The sequence below is a fragment of the Ammospiza nelsoni genome, chromosome 24 (genome assembly GCF_027579445.1).
Source record: "Ammospiza nelsoni isolate bAmmNel1 chromosome 24, bAmmNel1.pri, whole genome shotgun sequence".
In the NCBI taxonomy this organism is placed as follows: Eukaryota; Metazoa; Chordata; class Aves; order Passeriformes; family Passerellidae; genus Ammospiza; species Ammospiza nelsoni.
Window position 1 is genome coordinate 2,027,155 of NC_080656.1, and position 18,805 is coordinate 2,045,959.

The 18,805-nt window shown below is 53.0% G+C and overlaps 1 protein-coding gene across 3 annotated transcripts in view; it reads left to right on the forward strand.

Annotated features, from left to right (window-relative positions):
• Positions 1-18,802, forward strand: part of KIRREL3 (kirre like nephrin family adhesion molecule 3) — a 413,001-nt gene extending 394,199 nt beyond the window's left edge. For 2 of the 3 annotated variants that reach the window (XM_059488439.1, XM_059488441.1), the window contains 5 exons: positions 140-175; positions 2,962-3,069; positions 9,228-9,337; positions 16,688-16,774; positions 17,678-18,802. In XM_059488439.1, coding sequence (XP_059344422.1) covers positions 140-175; positions 2,962-3,069; positions 9,228-9,337; positions 16,688-16,774; positions 17,678-18,121 — 785 coding nt within the window. In that variant the 3' untranslated portion in view covers positions 18,122-18,802. The remainder of the gene's footprint in view (positions 1-139; positions 176-2,961; positions 3,070-9,227; positions 9,338-16,687; positions 16,775-17,677) is intronic. The other variant, XM_059488440.1, reaches the window with a different exon arrangement.
• The last annotated feature ends 3 nt before the right edge of the window (positions 18,803-18,805 follow it).

Consider the following 18,805-nt stretch of genomic DNA (forward strand, 5'->3'; position numbering starts at 1 on the left):
CCCCTTCACAGGGCCAGCCCCCGAGCAGGCAGAGCAGAGCAGAGCAGAGCAGAGCAGAGTAGAGGGCTGAGCACTCAGGAAGGTGCGGTGGGCGCGTGGGCTGTGCAAGGCTGTGGACACTTGCTTTATTTTCAAACAGGTACGGAAATGAAATCAGGAGCTGGTATTCAAGCAGGTATGGAAATCATGAGCTGACGGTGAATGTGAATTGTCCCCAGGCACCACCACACCTGAGGGCCCAGCGTCCTCCTCCTGGCCCGGCAGCTCTCCCCAGGGCAGGCAGGGCAGGCAGGGCTGCAGGGAGCTGCAGGGCAGTGACTGGGGCAGGACTGGGGAGCTGGAGGGGTCCAGGCCCCCTGTGCCACTGACCCACTCTGGAAACCAGCACTTTTCCTGCCCCAGCTCCCCAGGCACTGGAAGGGGGATGCTCTTACTCAGACGTGTTTAAAATGTTGCAGAAGTCCCACAGAGAGCTGCTTTGGGACAAAAACAAAGAGGGGAAAGTACATGTTTCCAGGGTCATCTGCAGACATCAGCTTGGTTCAGCATAGTGGGAGAGTGATGGCCAGCATCCATTGGCACCAGAGCAGGTCTGGATGGATCTGGGGGCAGATCTGCAGGAGGTGCTGCCCTTGTGGTTCCTCATCCTGTGCTGCCCTTGTGGTTCCTTATCCTGTGCCCCAGAGCAGGATTCCTGGGGGAGCCAGCAATCTGCACCTCCCTCAGCTCACCCAGCCCTACAGGAGAGTTTACCATCCCCACCATTCTGTCACTGCCCCTTTGCAGTTTCCTTTATCCCAGCCCAGGAGAGCCCTGGACATTTTCCCCACCCCATTCCCTGCATGGCTCTTCATCCCCATCACCAGCTGCTTCTCTCTGATCTCTGCCCTGCAGATCCCATTCCCCAGAGCTGAGAGCCAGCCAGCCCTCCCAGGGCTCCTCTCTCTCCAGCCCCTTGCTCCATTTTCCCCTTGGAAGACCAAAAACATCCCATGAGGAGCTGCCACTGTTGGCAGGAGCACTGCCTAGCAGGCAGCCTCAGAAATCCCTGGTTACTTCATGCCATGGCCCAGCTGCTGGGCTGGAGGATGGTGATTTTAGGGTGAGCTTCTTGGAGCAGCTGGACCCAGCTGCAGCAGCTGTCCAGCAGAGGACTGAGGGGATTTGCCTTTTCACCACCTGGGCACTCCCAGAGGTTTGGTGATGGATTGGTTCAATGCCACTTGAGTTATGTCACACTGGCCCAGCTTGAGTGGCATGTGACACATCAAGGGACCAGCAGCCCAAGCAGGAAATCCATGAGCAAGCCACAAAGTGAGAAACATCAGTTCTGTTTGATCAAGTGTGAGCAGAGCCTGAACTCAATCAGCACCACATGTTTATCACCTGCAGTTCCCAAATTAGGGCTCAGGACCCAGGAGCTCCACAGCCATGGCTTAAGGGTACCATGAAGTTCCTTTAGATCTCCCCTGTCCCACCTGGGATAGAGTAAACAAGGATGACACCCTTTGCTGACTACACAGTGGATGCTGGTGGAATGAGAACTGCCCCAAATCCCACCAGTAGGGGTGTGCCCCCCTTGGGAAGGATGGAAGGCACAGGTGGGATCTGTGCTCTCAGGTCCAGGATGAAATTCGTGCCCACCCCCAGCTCCACACTCATGGGCAATGGGAAATGATTCCTGTGTCCCCCAGTCAAGGGACAACCCCTGGGCTTTGCTTCTCAGCTGGGTCACCCTCTGTGTCCCCAGGGTCCAGCAGCATCCATGTCCCCATCTGCACAGACCTCTGAGGAGAACCACCTCTCTGCATACATTTTTCCATAAATTCATCCCATCCATTTCCAAGGCAAGGCCTCCAGGGAGGAAACACCTTCCAAGGAGGTGTCCTGGAAAGTTGTGAGGACTCACCCACCTTATCTGGCCATCCCCGACAGAGTTATCCCTCTTCTGGCTCACCAGATCCTACAGAGTGTTTAGAAAGAGAGGAATGGGGACCTAGAGATACCTGCAGCTTTAGGAGAGAGGGTGTTTGGGATGCAGCTTTATCATCTCAGCCAAGGAAGGCAATTTGTGGTATCCTCAGCTGTGGTGTCCTACAGTGTGAGTGCTGCCCATTGCTGCCCCTCCTTAATCCAACCTAACACTCACTGCAAAGTCAGAGCTGTGCCTGGTGGAACTGAAGAGACAGGGCAGGAAGATAAAAAGGCTTTGGGGGTCCAAATCTGAACCCCTCACCATAAATGCGATTTCCCATTCCACCTTCCCCACACCTCACAAGCTGCTGTCAGGGCCTGTGTAGATAAATCAGCTTTGCTGGCTGAGCCACAGCCCAAAATCCCCCCCAGGAATTTGGTGACTGAGTTCTTGTAGGCAGAAGGATGTGAGGGTGTTCTGCCTCCCCCAGACCCTGCCAACACATCCCACCCCACAGTGCTCAGCCCCAGCATGGGCCATCCCTCCTGTCCCAGGCTTTGTAGCACCCTCAGGAATTTTGGAAGGATGACAGTTGATAAGCCACAGAAGGCAAGAAATTGGGATATAAAATAGGGAGGGGCTGTGAATGATGACTTGGGTTAAGTCATCCATCAGCCTGCTCAGATGTCATTTCTCTTTCTTTATAATATTAACACAGTCTTCTTTTGCACTTCATCCTTTAGAGAAGCTCATTTATTAACCTCAGGGTATTAACAAAGCAGTCACTAATCTGCTCCTCTGGCTCCCCCCTCTCCTCCCAGGGTAAACTGAGGCACAGAACGAGCAGGGCTGTACAAACTGCAGTGTCCCATGGGCAGCCCGTGCCAACATCATCATGCAGGGATGGGGGAGCAGGGAAGGAGGCCCCAAAACCCTCTCTGGGCTCATCACTGAGCCTCTTGCCAATAGCCAGGGTGGGCCCCTGAGGGAAAAGGCCCCTCTGTGACCTTCAGTCCGCTTCACTCTCGCTCTCCTTGCTCTTGCAGAGTCGGTGCCCATGGCGGTGATCATCGGGGTGGCCGTGGGGGCCGGTGTGGCCTTCCTGGTGCTGATGGCCACCATCGTCGCCTTCTGCTGCGCCCGCTCCCAGAGGAGTAAGTGTCACATGTTGAAATATCACCAATATCGTGTATGGGATGTGCCTGAGCTTGTCTGGCCCTGCTGCTGAACCAAACAGCAGCACTGTGGTGTTTCACCCCACAGACACTTTTGCCTGCCTGTGTGTGTGGTGTTTCACCCCACAGACACTTTTGGCTGCCTGGGTGTGTGGTGTTTCACCCCACAGACACTTTGGGCTGGCTGGGTGCTGCAGTTGGGCCCGTGGGGACAAGTCCAGGCCTGCAGGAGCTCTGGTGGTGCTGGGATGGAGCTTCCCCCCATAACAGGGGCTGCTCCTCAGGTTTCCCTCTGCTGGAGAAGCTTTAAGGCGATGGTGAAGGAAAGGAGTAGTTTCTGATGGAGGGTTTGGATCCAGAGCTTTATTCTGGCCCACAGGCCTCTGAATGCAGCAGCAGCTCCAACAGAACTCCCTGAGCCCGTGGTTGCTGTTCCTCTGAACCCAGGGAGAGGGGCAGGGAAGGGGCAGGGAGCCACCAAGCAGGGACAGGAGGGGAGGGACAAAGGGACAAAGGACACCTGGATGGCCCAATGCCCCCAGGGGTAGAGGGCATCCTTTGGATCTGCCAATTCCCTTCTGGAATGCCAGGACTGACAGACAGTGCTGGGAGGGGTCAGGGAGGGGAAAGGAGAGGGGACTGACACACCTGGGAGGGAATCTGCAGGGGAAGGACCCGAGGTTCTGAGGTGAACCCTGAAATAACAATGGAACAGTCACCCCCACCTCGCTGTCCCCTTTGGAAGGGCTGGGGGGACAACTCTGGGCAGAGGGTGAATCGAGTGGAGCAGGGAGAAATCAGAGCCTGAATTAACCAACACAATTTACTGAATTCACTTCTCTGCACAAGCTGCTTCTCCTGTTGGTCTACCAAGTGTCTGCTGCAAACAGCAGCCCTGTGGGAAAAGGGAAGGGTTTATGGAAGACATGGCAGGGTAACTGCTGATCCCTGTTAGCAGCTAAGGAGGTGTGCAGGGGACCTCTTAATCTCTCCCTTGGAGGAATCCTGAGGTACAAGAGGGAGAAGCATCCTCACTGTGCCACATCGGTGCTTAAAAACCCTCCACAGTTCTGCTTCTGTTTTAATTCCAGTTTTCCTGACATGCATATTCCTGGCAGGAATGCCAGCCAGCAGAGGGGTTTTTCATGGCACTTGTGCATTCTGGAGTCTGGCTGCAGTGGGAATACAAGTTAAAGTGACATTAGAAACAGGTACAGGCGGAGGAGAGGGAAGCAGTGCAGCATTGTCTGGCCTCATTACAAAGACACCGGGAAATTAAAGGAGGATTGTTGGCTCTGTGGAAAGGCACCAAAGCAGGAGGGAGAAGAGTGTGGTTGTCTGGAGCATTCCAAGCCTCTGGGGAGAGGAGAGGAGGAAGATCCTTGGCGCTGCTCCCGGCGCGCCAGACACATGGTGCGGATTCCAGGATGCCAAACTCCTCACGTGGTTGCCAGAAAACCCAATTGTTGTTCTTTTATTTTTCCCCCTTTGATGGTTTTTTTTAATTGATGATTTATTTTTCCCCCTTTGTAAGCCATCAAAGACATCAGGCTGCTCCTGGATTCAGTAAGGACACACGACCCCCCACTGCAGAAATGTGTTTAATTTTCAGTGTGATAATGATGCCTCTCCCTGCTTTATCCCATTTTTTTGAACTCCCACAGCCTCCATTAGCAAGAATTAATGAATTAAATAGGGGAAGTCATTTATCTTGCTTTTTGAGGAAGGATTGCTGATGGACAGCACCCAAGACCAGGCCAGTTTGATGTCATTTGGCAGCAAGAGACAATGCAAGCACCTGAAGGAAGCAGGGCCAAGCTGTGTTCCCATGTCCATGGGCAGTTTTTTCCCCATGCCACATCCTTCAGAGAAACTGAGAGCGTGTGGTTCATTATTTCTCTCTTGTTTGATGGAACCAGATGGTGCAGGGCTCTTTACAGGACACACAATTTCACAGGAATGCCATGACAACAGATCCCAGACATGGTGGAAATGCCAGGATTTAGATCCTCACAAGCTGGAGGCATGCAAAGATGGGCTGCTCTTCAAGGGGAAAGCCAAGAGGGGACAAGGCTATCCCAGCCAAGTGCCTTGTGCTATTAAACCCATTGGTAAATCAGGAAAAAGAGGCATTTTCCTCACCAGGGCTGGGAATATAGGTTCTGGAAAGAAGGCACTGGGGACATGGGGGCAGGGTTTGAATTCCCTTTTCTCTGCTGTGTTTCTGGTGCTATCCTGTTTAGAAAAAGTTTTTTGGTCTCCAATACATCAGAGGCTGCTGTGTCTGGGAGTGTTCCCTGCTCTGCTGCTCCCCTGGCAGTGTGATTCCCTGGGGAGAGCTCAGCAGCCTCCCCAGGCCAGGGCAGGGGTCCCTGTGCTCCCTACAAGGCTTCCTTGCCACTTTCATTTGGGATCAGAATCAGTAAGAGATCATGTAGCTCTGATATTTTCTGAAAAATTCCTTTGCTAGGATTTTTCCTCCTGAGAAGCTGAGAGGCCTCAAGAACAAAATATAAACAATGGTTATCTGCTGCTGTGGAATGAAACAGGTGCATCTGTGATTGGTCTCATGTGGTTGTTTCTAATTAATGGCCAATCACAGTCAAGCTGTCCAGACTGTCTTGGTCAGTCACAGGATTTTGTTATCACTCCATTCTTCTTCTTGCTTGCTAGCCTTCTGATGAAATCCTTTCTCCTATTCTTTTAGTATAGTTTTAATATAATATGTATCATAGAATAATAAATCAAGCCTTCTGAACATGGAGTCAAGATCCTCATCTCTTCTCTCTTCCTGGGACCCCTGTGAACACCACCACAAGATCACCCAAGAGATCAGTGAAGATCCCTGCCCTGATCTCCCTTCTCTCCCCAAAACCTCATGGGAAGGGAAGAGCCAGCCCCAGCTGGGGATAGCAGCAAATCCAGAGTGCAGGTGGGATTCCCCACCCTGAGATCCATGCATGGGGTGCTGGTGGCACTGAGCCCACTCTGTTCCCCTTCACCTGGCTCCAAAAGCCACTGGAAGCTGCCAAAACAGTCCCTCCTTGGGTTTGAGGGAACTGGGAGCACCAGCAGCTGCACCAGAGCCCAGTGACACTCAGGGTGCAGAGTCCTGCAGGGAAGGACTTGGATGTGAAATCTAAGTTCACTCTTAATTCTTCTCCAAGGAATACCCACAAACCCTAATGAAGCGAATTAAGGGCTATTTAAAGGGGGTACAGCTCCTTTAAAAAAGAATACAATCTCTACGAGCTGATAAATACTGATTTCCCAATTACATTGTGGACCCTCAAGCAGCCATCAACAAAGAGTGAGTTAAAGCTCTGCACTACAAAAATATAAGAACTTTATGACTCCCTCCCCATTAACAGGCTAACCTATTTTTAAATACGAGAATTAATGCTAGAATGAGTAACCAGGGTCCTCCCTCTACAACACAAGCTTACATACATACATTATTAACAAGTCACCAATATATGACAAATCAAACAAGCAGAGTAATAAATATCTTGTTAATCCATCTTGGTGGATGGGCTTTCACCCCAGTTTTGAGGTGCTGATGCCAGCTGAATGCTGTGGCCACTGTCTCTGGTGGCAGGAGGGTGGGAACACCAGGCTGAAAGGTGAGGAAAGGAATTTCATCCCTGTTAGTGGTGTGTATGTGCAGAGTTATTACACAGATCAGCTCAGGAATGATGGGATTGACAGAGCACTTGGATAGCAGGAGAAGGACTCATTTCCTGCAGGATGACTGCAGATTCCTCTCCCAAGACAAATACTGGAGCGTTGTGCCATCATTTATAACAACAACCTGGTGCAGGCTGAAGGCACTGTTGTGTCAGGAGGATTCAGTGACCCAGAGTAACTCTGGAGAGGAATCTCCTGCCCCAGGCACTGACCACAACTAACAGCAATTCCTGACCATGTTTTGGGAAAATGCAGCAAAAAAAAAAGGACCAGGTGCAGACACACCAAGCCTGGAGGCTCTGGAAAATAAAAAAAATTTACTGCGCATCTGTTGTTGTATCTTCAGTGACTTAACGGCCCAGAGTTATTTGAGGGGGAGCACTCCTGGGAGAGGAGCTGCAAGACACTGATTAGCATCTCCTTGTGATTAAAGACAGAGGCTGCAGCACCAGGAATGTGGTCCCAGCAGGACAACATTAAAAAAAGAAGCTGTAGTAAGTTCCCACTGAAAGACTTTGCCTTGTGCCCTGAGACTTGGCGAGGTCTGGGGGCTGTGGGGGGCAGGGGATGCTGAGAGAGATGAATTCAAGACAGAGCTTCGAGCTGGTGTCGGTTGCATCATTCAGTTTGGTTTAGAGATAAATCTCCCGGGGCTCCAGCCTTTTCTGGACTGCTCCCCACAATCCTGGCTTGGCAGGGCGCTGCTGGATCCGTCAGCTGGAGGTAGATCTGACAAACCGGTGGTTGAAGGCAGTTTTTGGGTCTGGGAGGGCTGGCACAGCCATCCTGTGAGGTGAGAGCCAGGTCTGTGGCTGGGGGACAGCTTCAAAGCTGTTGAGGTCTCGGTGCTCAGATTTGCCTCCATCTCTGCTTTTCATCTCGGCCTTGCGCCGCCGCTCTGCTCCCGCTGCTCCGCGCTTTCCTCCTGCTGGAACGACTTGTTCAAAGCACGCCTGACACCTTCAGGGAAGGCAGGGAGTCTCTCCAGCAATGTTTCTCTCTCCTCTCATTGTCATTTCCAGGCTGCCTGCAGATGATAAAACTGTCCCTGGCTATGTCTGTGCTCATTGCTTGGCCTTTTCCATGTGCTGTCTGCACCCCAGACTGGGGGAGGCTTTTCTCAGGGGTTCCCAGGGCCTGGGCAGAGCTGGCCCATCCCTCAGGAGCAGGATTTCCCACAGATCAGCAGGCTGGACAATGATTTCACTGCCTGTGGGAGCAGTTCTGCTACAGCCCAGCCCCTGGCAACAGCACTGCGTGAAAAACGCCAGTCACTTGTTTTTAAAATTTTAAAAGTTTAAAAGTAATAAAATGGTTATCAAAATAGTAATACAATTAGAGTAATAATAATTTGGACAATTTGAATTAGGACAATATGAGACAATAGAGAGCAAGAGTTACAGATGTCCGGGTACCTTTTTCTGTGCAGTACAAGCCGGAAAAAGGACCCACGTTAACAAAGGATTAACCCTTAAAAGCAACAGCCTGTTGCATATTCATGCACCTCATACATGATGCATAAATTCCATTCAAATACAGGATTCTGTCTGGTCATCATCCACATCTTCCTCTGAATCCTAACAGTGCCTTGGAGGCGGGAAGAAGTTTGTTTCTTCTGATAAGAGGGCAATAAATTCTCTTTCTCTGAAAGATTCAGGTGTCCTGTGGCTGCTATCTCGCTGTGAGCCCTTTCTTTAAAAAAGTATCCTACACAGCATAGTTTCTATTTTAACATTTTTTATAACCTAAAACTATATTTAACACAGTACTTAAGAGAATTAATACAGCATTACCTTCTAACACAACACATATAATATTCATTTTAATATTTGCAAAAAGCCAATCATAAAATACATGCATTTTTCAAAATCGTGAGCTCCAGAAGGAATTTCTATAGGAGTCTGAGCTGTCCATACCTTCTGGCAACACAAATATTGCTCCTCCAGCTCTCCAGTGGGTTTGCTGAGCCGGGTTTATTTTCTCAGGTGCTGCCAGGAGTCCTCAGTGATGTCCTGTGACATTGGTTACAGGGGTCTTTGGATGATGGAAGAGATGAGAATTTGACTCCATATTTCAGAGGCTTGATTTATTATTTTATTATATATATCACATTAAAACTACACTAAAAGAATAGAAGGAAAATTTCTCATCAGAAGGCTAGCTAAGAATAGAATAGAATGAATCAACAAAGGTCTGTGGCTCAGACCAAGAGAGAGCCAACTCTGCCGTGATTGGCCATTAATTCCAAACATCCACCCGAGACCAATCACAGATGCACCTGTTGCATTCCACAGCAGCAGATAACCATTGTTTACATTGTGTTTCTGAGGCCTCTCAGATTCTCAGAAGGAAAAAATCTTAAGGAAAGGATTTTTAATGAAAAGATGTCTGCGACAATGTCCCTGCAGAAGGTCGGACTGAGCCCCTTGTCCCTCTCCCTCTTTCTGCAGATCTCAAGGGTGTGGTGTCTGCCAAGAACGACATCCGCGTGGAGATCGTGCACAAGGAGCCGGCCTCGGGCAGGGAGGCGGAGGAGCACCCGACCATCAAGCAGCTGATGGTAAGGAATTCCTTCCCTCCCCCGGTGATTGCTCCGGGCGAGGTTTGGTGGTAACAAACCCAGACACGTGTCGTTCAGCCCCCTAATAACCACTCGAGGCAAAGATGCTCTTCCAAAAATGCTGTTCTCGAGATCCACCTTCTCTTGCCATAAAAACATCTCGAGTGAAGGGGTTTTTTTGCCAGGCTAATTGCAAAGCAAATTTGCCACCTCACAGCTGGAAAGCTGCAGAGGGCAGGGCAAGCACGGGGTGATAACGAGCTTATCACCCAGCGAGGCTGCGCCCAGGGTTGGGTGTGAGGCCATCCTGTCCCTGGGTCTGTAACCCCGGGGAGCTGTCACCCTCCCGAGGCCACCGGGGAGCTGTCACCTTCCCAAGATCACTGCCTTCACCCGAGGGGACCGACGGACACAGCAGGGCAAGAGGAGGATGGCTGAGATGTGGGAAATGCATCTTGTGCATCCTCACCACTCTCCGTGCTCTGGTCACTGCTCTCTGTGGCTCAGCCCCAGTGTGCCTTGGCTTTCACTTGCTGGTGACAAATACAAGCTGAAAAATGGCAAAGAATCCTGAATTAAAAAAAGATATAAAAGAGCAGATGGGAAAGGGGGAAGGGATTGAAGAAGCCAGTGGCTGCTTTCTAGGCTGCTGGGTGGGTTTTTTTCCTCCTCTAAATCTCAATTTTTTGGGCAGCACTTGTATGGCCTGCCTGCAAAAGCTGTTCCGTGAATGCCTGGTGGGAAGGCAAGGCTGATCATCGTAGAGTGGGTGGAATTGCTTGCTGAAATTGTCAGGATTGCCAGAGTGTTTAGACAGCCAGGGAGCCTCCAAACAATGAGGCAGGAGGAGGAGGAGATCTGGCAACTTATCCCTGCACCACTGCAGTTCCTGTGCAAGACCCTTCGTTCCCAGTAGGGCTTTGCCCTGAGAAATCTGCAAGTCCATGGTGGGATTTGCAAGGCTGGAAGGACAGAGGAGGCTGGGGTTGGGTTTGGGATGAAGGGAAATGACAAGTTTTCTCTCCATGGGACCCTGTACATCATCTGTGTGATCAGCAGTGCCAAGCCCAGGTCTGGCTCCCTCAGGGGCATCTGGGATCATCCCAAATCCCACTCCAGACCATAACTGGAAGCACACACAAAGCCTCAGCAGAAGGGAACATTTACACTCTGAGTGAACAAGAAAGAGGATGGTGGTGGGAGCGCAAGCACAGGATCTTGGAAGCCATCCTGGGGGTTTTCTTAGGTTATTTGCAGGAGCCAGGGGGTGATTTGACATCAGCTTGTGCCTTGGTGAAGCTGGGAGCAGAGCTGTGCTGGGCACATTGCAATGAGGATTCAGGCAGAGTGGAAATGGTGCAGAAAAAATGACAATATTTGTTTGAGAGCTGGGAAAAAATGCCTTAGAGGGAGAGGTTGTGGAGCTCTTCTGGTTAATCAGCCAGACTGGTGAGAGGTGGTTTGGTCACGGCACAAAGGAACTGTGTAAGTGTGAGCAGGGTTCACACCTAAAGCTGAGCACTTTCAGATGTGACACAACAGAGACTCACAGCCTGGCTGGACTGGAGGAGGGCAATTCTTCCCCTTTCCTGGCCAAATCCAGGCATTTTTCCTGAAAATACAGCAGTTGGAAATTGCATAATTGGATCAGCAGCGTTCGGGAGCTGGAAGAGATGGTCCATGATCTCTGACCCTGGTGCTGGCAGGGTTTGGGACGGCTGGGACATCCTACCTGCAGGGAGAAGGCATCAAACCCCCTCCCCTGCCTGGATCAGAGCCTCCCCACCCTCATCTGCCCTCAGCAAGCACGTTCCCAGGAAATACTCCCCAATTCCTTCTCTCCACAGAGTCTGCAGAGACCCCCTCCCTCTGTCCTTCATCCCCATCCTTGCTGTGTCCAACAGCTGCTGTGGGCATCCTCCTCCAGCCATCAGACACCCAGCCTTGGATGCCAAACAGTTCCTGATAAAACATCCCAACTTTGTCAATGAAATGGAGGATCAGTTAAGGAAGGAAGGAAGTTAAAACCTTCCTCTTGCTGATAGGGAGAGATGAGACCTCTTCAGCAGGAGGAGGAGGGCAGTGCCCAGCAACTCCCTCCCCTCACCCCGGGATTTTCCAGCTCTCCTTCCTCCTGTTATTACAGCATTATTCCCTCTGCTTCCCCATTTTCCTTCTGCGAGCGTCCTGTGGGATCTCCATCCCTTGAGGTGATCTCACCCTCACGGTGTTCATCACAGCTGTGTGTCAGTGCCACACCGGGGCTCGGGATCATTAACGGGGATGTTAACGAGGAGCAGCCACGCTGGCAAACAGCTCCTCGCTGCTCTCCATCCCAACCCCATCCCAGCCCCTGACTCCAGCACAGCCTGAGCTGCTCCTGCTGCATTTCAGGCTCCTCAGCGCCGCGTTTGTGCCTTTGTGCTCGGTCCCCGTGTCCCGCGGGGTGCCAGCGGGACTCTCCGGCCCCACAAACGCTGTTTTGTCGTTCTCCAGCCATCTGTGACCTCGGCAGCTCACCGTGCTTTTCACAAGGAATTATTCATGCATCTATAAACTCATTAACACCTTAGGATCCGCGTCACGCTGGCTGATTTGCATATGTTCACATTGCCTCGGCGGCGTTCCACCCCCTGCTCCGAGAGCTGTTCTGCCAGGCGGTGCCGCGGGCAGGGAAAAGGCTGCCAGCTCCAGTGGCTGCAGGCAAAGGATCCTGGTAAAGGGTTTGATCCTGGGAAAAATAAACTGCAACAAAACCATTCTCCCTCCTGCGGGACGCATTGCACGGGCATGGCAGCTGTGAGGAGGAAGATGATGAGTATGGTCAGCCCTGGGGTGGCACAGCCTTCTCCTCCCTTAGCACGGATGGGTTTGTTCCCGGCTGATCGGAGCCCGTGCCTCCCCACCTGTGGAACGGGGCCGATAATCCCAAAGGAGCCATCCCCACTGCCATGAGCAGTGAGAGACGATCCCAAAGTGACAGAAGTGACAGGCAGGGGCATCACAGAGATCTCCTTCCCTGGATCATTCCTCCCTTCTGGATCATTCATGCCCCACTGTGGCCAGGCAGATCCAGGCATCACCTGTGGTTCATATTTGGAGTGGAACAGTCAAAACAATCAATCCACTGACAGGTTTATCTTTTCTTGTCTCCTTCAACCCATCCTTCTGCTCCAAGGGTTGTTCCCAGTTTGTTCATAGCCTTCACAGGTGATCAGCACCAGACACCTTTTCCAGACAGGTGGAAGAGGAAAAAGCAAAGGAACAGAATTTCCATTCTGGGTGATTTTCCTTCCTATCTTCAGCCCAATGGGCAGAGCATCCCTTTTTCTCTGCCCCTTTCTCTGCCTTCCCCCGTGCCCGTGGGGTTCCATGTGCCCATCCTGGGAAGCACGGGCAGCCCTGAGCTGTCAGAGCGGATCTGAACTGCAGAGAGCAGCATCTCCACAACACCCAGCCTCGCCCAGGAGGCTTGGGGAGCATCCCTCCCTCCCAGCCAGCCCCTCCCAGTGACACCAGCCCATCCCAAAGCAGCATTCTGGGGGAGGTGGGACAAGACGGGCAGCCTCTCCTGTGGTGGGCACCAACATCACTGGGCGGCCGAGGCCAGAGCCGGTATTTGAAGGTGATAAAGCTTCATCAAGCTGGGAATTCCCAGAGGGGTTCTTTATTCATGGGCTTGTTCCCTCCCTGGGAGCAGAGGAAGTCGCTGTTTGAGAATCGCCATCAACATCCCTCACTCACCCTGGTAACATCTCGCCTGCACAAGGGCTGCCGGGTGGCATCCAATTACCCAACCAGGCGGAAATATTGTAATTAAACCTGGAGCGAGGCGGGGGGAGGCTCTTCCAGCCCGCCGCGTCTGGAGGATACTCAGGAAAACCTGAAGCAGCATTTTAAAAAACATATTGTGTCCACTAATGAAAGCCAAGAATTTAATATCCTGTGGGATTCTCCATCTCGGAGGCTCCGTTTGGTGGCGTGGAACGCGGGAGAGCTCCACGCTTGCAGAGCAGAGCGGAGGGCTTGGCACTGCCCGCTGCTCCCAGCGCTGGGAGAGCCTGGAAGGAGCTTTGCTGGGCAGGGAGGCGCTCCCTGGTGTTATAAATGATCCAATCGAGAGCCAAACTTATAAGAAAATTTAGCAATGATTTATTAAATTGTCAGCAAAACAGAATTTCGATCGGCAAAAACCACCACAGCCAAGGGCAGCGTCGAGCCCGGGATCGGCGCTGGGTGAACACAGATCTGACCCTCGAATGTCAGAGTCTCCCCTGGTCACCAATGCTGCCTCGCTCAGCGAGCTCTTATACAGTTTATTCTGCCTGAGGCAGTGATGACCGAATGTTCTCTGTGTCCCTTCACACGCAGAACCGGGGCTATTCATGGGCAGAGTTAGACAAAAGTCCAATCCAGGTGTCTGGATGTTGTCAGAGAACTTCGGGGAAGTCAGTATTGACATGTAACACGGTGGCACTGCCAATCATCATGGTAGATACAATCTTCGAGGTGAGAATCACTCTTGAGTGGTCCTGGTATCCCGGAGAAGTCGGTGATCATCACCCAGGAAGGTTCCGTTCTTACCTTAAAAAACCTGATATTATCTTAACATCATCCGGGAACTGGATGAATAAGAATAAGACACTGCTCCAGGCTGGGGTGGTCAAAAGACATGATTTGGATCTTACAATATTTTATACATTAATAGCATGAATTATCTCTATCATATACTACACTGGGCAGGGGGAGCCAGCACTGCCAGTTGAAGCTATCTTTCACAGTCTATGGGGACCCAAGGTCACGAAGGAACAGTGTCCCTGTCACTCACTGATTACAGGAATCCTTTGAAGAATCCAAAATCCCCAGCCATGAGCTGGAGTGGGGAGCATCTTGAACAAAAGTTAGCACTGTGGGTTTTAGGAGACTTCTTGGGTCAAATGGCATGCCCATCTGAAGGTCAGGAGATCTCCTCTGAAAATTAATCCCTCAGGCTGCAAACACAAAATGTTACCACTCACTGCCAGCCTGGAGCTCTGTTGCTGTGAGCACTGATCCAGGGAAACTGCACTCACAATTATTTCATCTGTTCATGCAAGGGCTCAGTTTTTCCCCCAAGTGCAGTTATTGTCAGCTGCATTTTGCCTTGCTGGCTGTGTATTTGCAAGAACATGCCACATACTGTCAGCCTGTCCTGCTCTGAGCCCCTCTTTATGCTTCCCTCCATGAACTCTGCCAACAGGAGATCTTCAGGCTTGAAAATTGTGGTTTGAAATCTTCCCTGAATCTGTTTATCTCTGTACTTTGGGGTACAGACAGGGTGCTTCAGGACCTGGAGGGAGTCCCTGCCTTCTGCAGCGGGGGAAACTGAGGCAGCGACAGTCAGGGGTGCAGTTTGTCACATCCCTGCTGACCCAGGAGCACCAGGGGGTTCGGACACAGGCAGGGCTTTGTGGTGCCCGCTGTTCTTGGCAGGGAGGGCTGCTGGTGCCTGGCAGTGCCAGGCAGGGTGAGGTCCTGGCAGGGGGAATGGTGGCACTCACAGCTGGGTGTACGGCCAGGCAAGGAGCATATTGGTGCTGTCACCTGGCTGGAGAGAGGATGGATCTGGAAAAACATCTAGGAAAGACGGGGGCATCCCATGCCAGGGCTCTCAGACATCTCTATTTCTCCCTCCCTCTTCATAATTCCTGTTAATATTGGTGATAGAGTGAACCTGAGCATATTGGTGCTGTCACCTGGCTGGAGAGAGGATGGATCTGGAAAAACGTTCAGGAATGACAATGGGGCATCCCATGCCAGGGCTCTTAGACATCTCTTTTTCCATCTATTTCCCTCTCCCCCTTAATAATCCACATTAATATTGGTGATGGAGTGAACTTGAGTTAAGGTCGGTCCCTTCCCGGTGTTGACTCAGTGATGACAAAGAGGAAATCACACTAACGAGGATCCCACCGCCCACTAATTAACGGTGTAAAGCTTTAATAAAGTTGTTAATGACCGGCTGTAATGGGGGAGTTGGAGGTTCGGTGATGTGGTGGCGCTTTGTGGACCTCATGTGGAGACTCCCTGCAGTCCCCAAATCCACGAGGTGCAGCCAAATTCAGAGGGGACAGGGGACAGGCGGGGTCCCCATGGAGCATCCCAGTACCTGGATCATTCCCATCATCACTTCAATAAAATAAATGGCTTAAAATGCCTTCAAACACCCCATCAAACCCGACATCGTTAATTCCAGGGAGGTTTGGTCACAGTGGGATTGTTGCTTTGGTTCCCACCTCCCTTCTGCCCTCTCCATCTCTGGATCTGGCCTGTGTCATCCACGCCAACACAAAAAAAAAAAAATCCAAGGAGAAATGTTTTGTTTTTTTTTTTTTCCTTTTCATTCCAACCTGTTAAACCCTTCCGATAGGGTTAACATCCCCAGTCTGCCTTTGCAGAGATGCTTTGGAGGCTCGAGGGGGTCGCCGGGGTTGGCAGAGCAAAAAAACCCCTCCACGTCCCATTTTAGCTGCACTCGTTTAATCCTCGGCGACACTTGTATTTATCCTGGTAAATCAATGGCTGATACAGGCTTTCTTTTCCCTAGGAAAACTCAGGTACTTTAATTTATTGCCTTTAACAGCCACATCAAAGGCTTTCGGGAGATGAACAGCAAGTGCCGCGGGGTGAATTTCCACAGCCACTTACCATCTTAAAGAGGAGAGAATTTGGGCAATAAAAGGGGATTTTGGGGCTGACGTGGGGCTCTGATCCCAGAGAAGCCGGGCTGGAGGCGTCGGGTGGATACGGGAGAAGCTAAAAAAAGGCAACTGAGCAATTGGTTGATAATTATCCCGCTTCCTGCACAGCCCCGCATGCTGAAGGAAGGGTAATTAAAGCTGTGGTGTAATTAATGTGCACCTTGCCCCTCCTCTCCGCCTCTCCCCGATCACAGCCAGCCTTCAAAGGAAAACTAATGAGGCGGCCAAGTTCAGCTGAGGAGGAAAGGATGAAAGGAAGGGAATAAAAAAAAATTAAAAAAAACACCAAAAAAACCCAGACGATTTTGGGGGTGTTGCTTTGGGCAGGCGGGTGCAGCCCCAGCCCTCATCTCGGTAAATAATTCGTTTTCTGCATCAGCCTGCCTTTTTCTGTCCTAAACATGGAAAAACAATCTGTAACCCAGGGAATTGTGTGGCTTTTGGGCGTCTGCCCTCGGACACCACTGGGGCACCCCTGGGCACGTCCTTGAACCCGGCCGGTGGCAATTTCCCAGTGCCCAGGGGCTGGTGATGGATGTGGGGCTGCCCCCATGGCCCGGGGATGATGGGGAGCGGGCGGTGCTGGATGCTGACCCTGCTCCTTTCCCAGATGGACCGCGGCGAGTTCCAGCAGGACTCGGTGCTGAAGCAGCTCGAGGTGCTCAAGGAGGAGGAGAAGGAGTTCCAAAACCTGAAGGTGGGTTGGATCCTGGGGCCTGCCTGTGTCCCCAGTGAGAAATGGGCTCAGAGCCCCCCACTGCTGGCAGAGAGGCTGCACCCGGGGTGCTGGGGACCCTCCCCGTGCCCACCAGCGGGCAGAGCCTCACCCAGCGCTGCTGCTGCCAGGCTGCCTGTCCTTGTCCCCGGTGGTGGCCTGTCCCAGAGGGCTGTCCCTGTGCCGGGACAGAGGCTCTGGCATGCTGGCACTGCTTTATGGCCCCAGCAGCTTTTAAAGCTAACACGAAGGTGTGGTGCCAGGACAGCGGCATGCAAGGGCACTTGTGTCCCCGCCTGGAGGGGGCTGAGCAGATTGGAATTTACTGGTGGCACAAGAGGATGTTGCTGGATGGTTTGGTGGTTGAGGTGTCCTCCAAAGGGGGGCTATGAAAATGGGGAAGGGTCTGGAGGGTTCATATGTGGAGCAGCTGAGGGCACTGGGATTGTTCAGCCTGGAGACCAAGGGGAGACTCATCATTCTGCAGCTTCTTCCTGAGGGACAGCTCTAACCTCTGCTCTCTGTGACCAGCAACAGGACCTGAAGGAACAGCTGGAGCTGTACCAGGGCAGGGTTAAGTTGGATATCAGGAAGGCTCTTCCCCCAGAGGGTGCTGGCACTGCCCAGGCTCCCCAGGGAATGGGCACAGCCCCAAGGCTGCCAGAGCTCCAGGAGGGACAGAGAGTGGGTGGGATTGTTGGGGTGTCTGTGCAGGACCAGGAGTTGGGCTGGATGATCCTGGTGGGTCTCTTTCAGCTCACCATATTCCATGACTCTGATGAGTCTCACATGTCCCAGGTGGATGGGCAGGGTGGGCACCCCAAATGCCCAGGGAGGTACCCAGAGAGGCCCCCACCAAACTGCCCCGCTTCTCCCACTCCCCAGGACCCCACCAATGGCTACTACAGCGTGAACACCTTCAAGGAGCACCACTCCACGCCCACCATCTCGCTGTCGGGCTGCCCCGCCGACCTGCGCCCGGCGGGCAAGCAGCGGGTGCCCACGGGCATGTCCTTCACCAACATCTACAGCACCCTGAGCGGGCAGAGCCGCCTCTACGACTACAGCCAGCGCTTCGTGCTGGGCATGGGCAGCAGCTCCATCGAGCTGTGCGAGCGCGAGTTCCAGCGCGGCTCCATGAGCGACAGCAGCTCCTTCCTCGACACCCAGTGCGACAGCAGCATCAGCAGCAGCGGCAAGCAGGACGGCTACGTGCAGTTCGACAAGGCCAGCAAGGCCTCCGCGTCCTCCTCCCACCACTCCCAGTCGTCTTCCCAAAACTCAGACCCCAGCCGGCCCCTGCAGAGGCGGATGCAGACGCACGTTTGAGCCCCTCGGGACGCTCGGGACCCTCCCGTGGGCGCCGTGCTCTGCTCGGACAGCGGCACCGCCGGCAGCGGCGCTGGGAGCGGCCGGATCCAGGCCCCCGGAGCAGGGCTGGGGCAGGGGACCGGCCGAGCATCCCCCTCCCTGGCACACGCTAAGCACAACCCCGCCGAGGACGCGCTGAGCCCGGGGAGCCGCTCCCTCGGGGGGCTGGGGACGGCCCTGGCCCCAGCGCGCCCCCCGCGCCCCCACAGCCGCTCGCCTCCGCTTGCCGCTGCCCCCTGCCCCGGCTCCTCCCTTCCCTTCGTGGTGTTCGGTGTCCATACTTATAGAGTCCGTGTCGGGGGGTCGGGGGGTCCCGCCATGGGGACGGCGGTGGGACAGGGACTCCCCGGGAAGGGCCTCTCCGCTGTATCGCGGCACCGCGGTCAATACAAGAGGTGTTTCTCGTGGCACGCCTGGGCTGATGGCCGCCCCGCGGGGACACGGCTTCCCTGGCACTCTGCCCCGGCACACGGCTGGCCTGGAGCCTGGCTGTGCCGTGGCCTCCTGGGGCAGGCCCCATTGGGGCAGAAATGGCCGGTGGTGGAGGGAAACTGAGGCACGGGGCGGCTGGGACCCCACAAGCCCAGCGTGGGAGCCAGGAGATGGGGCATCACAAACAGGTAAGGGGACACAATGACATGG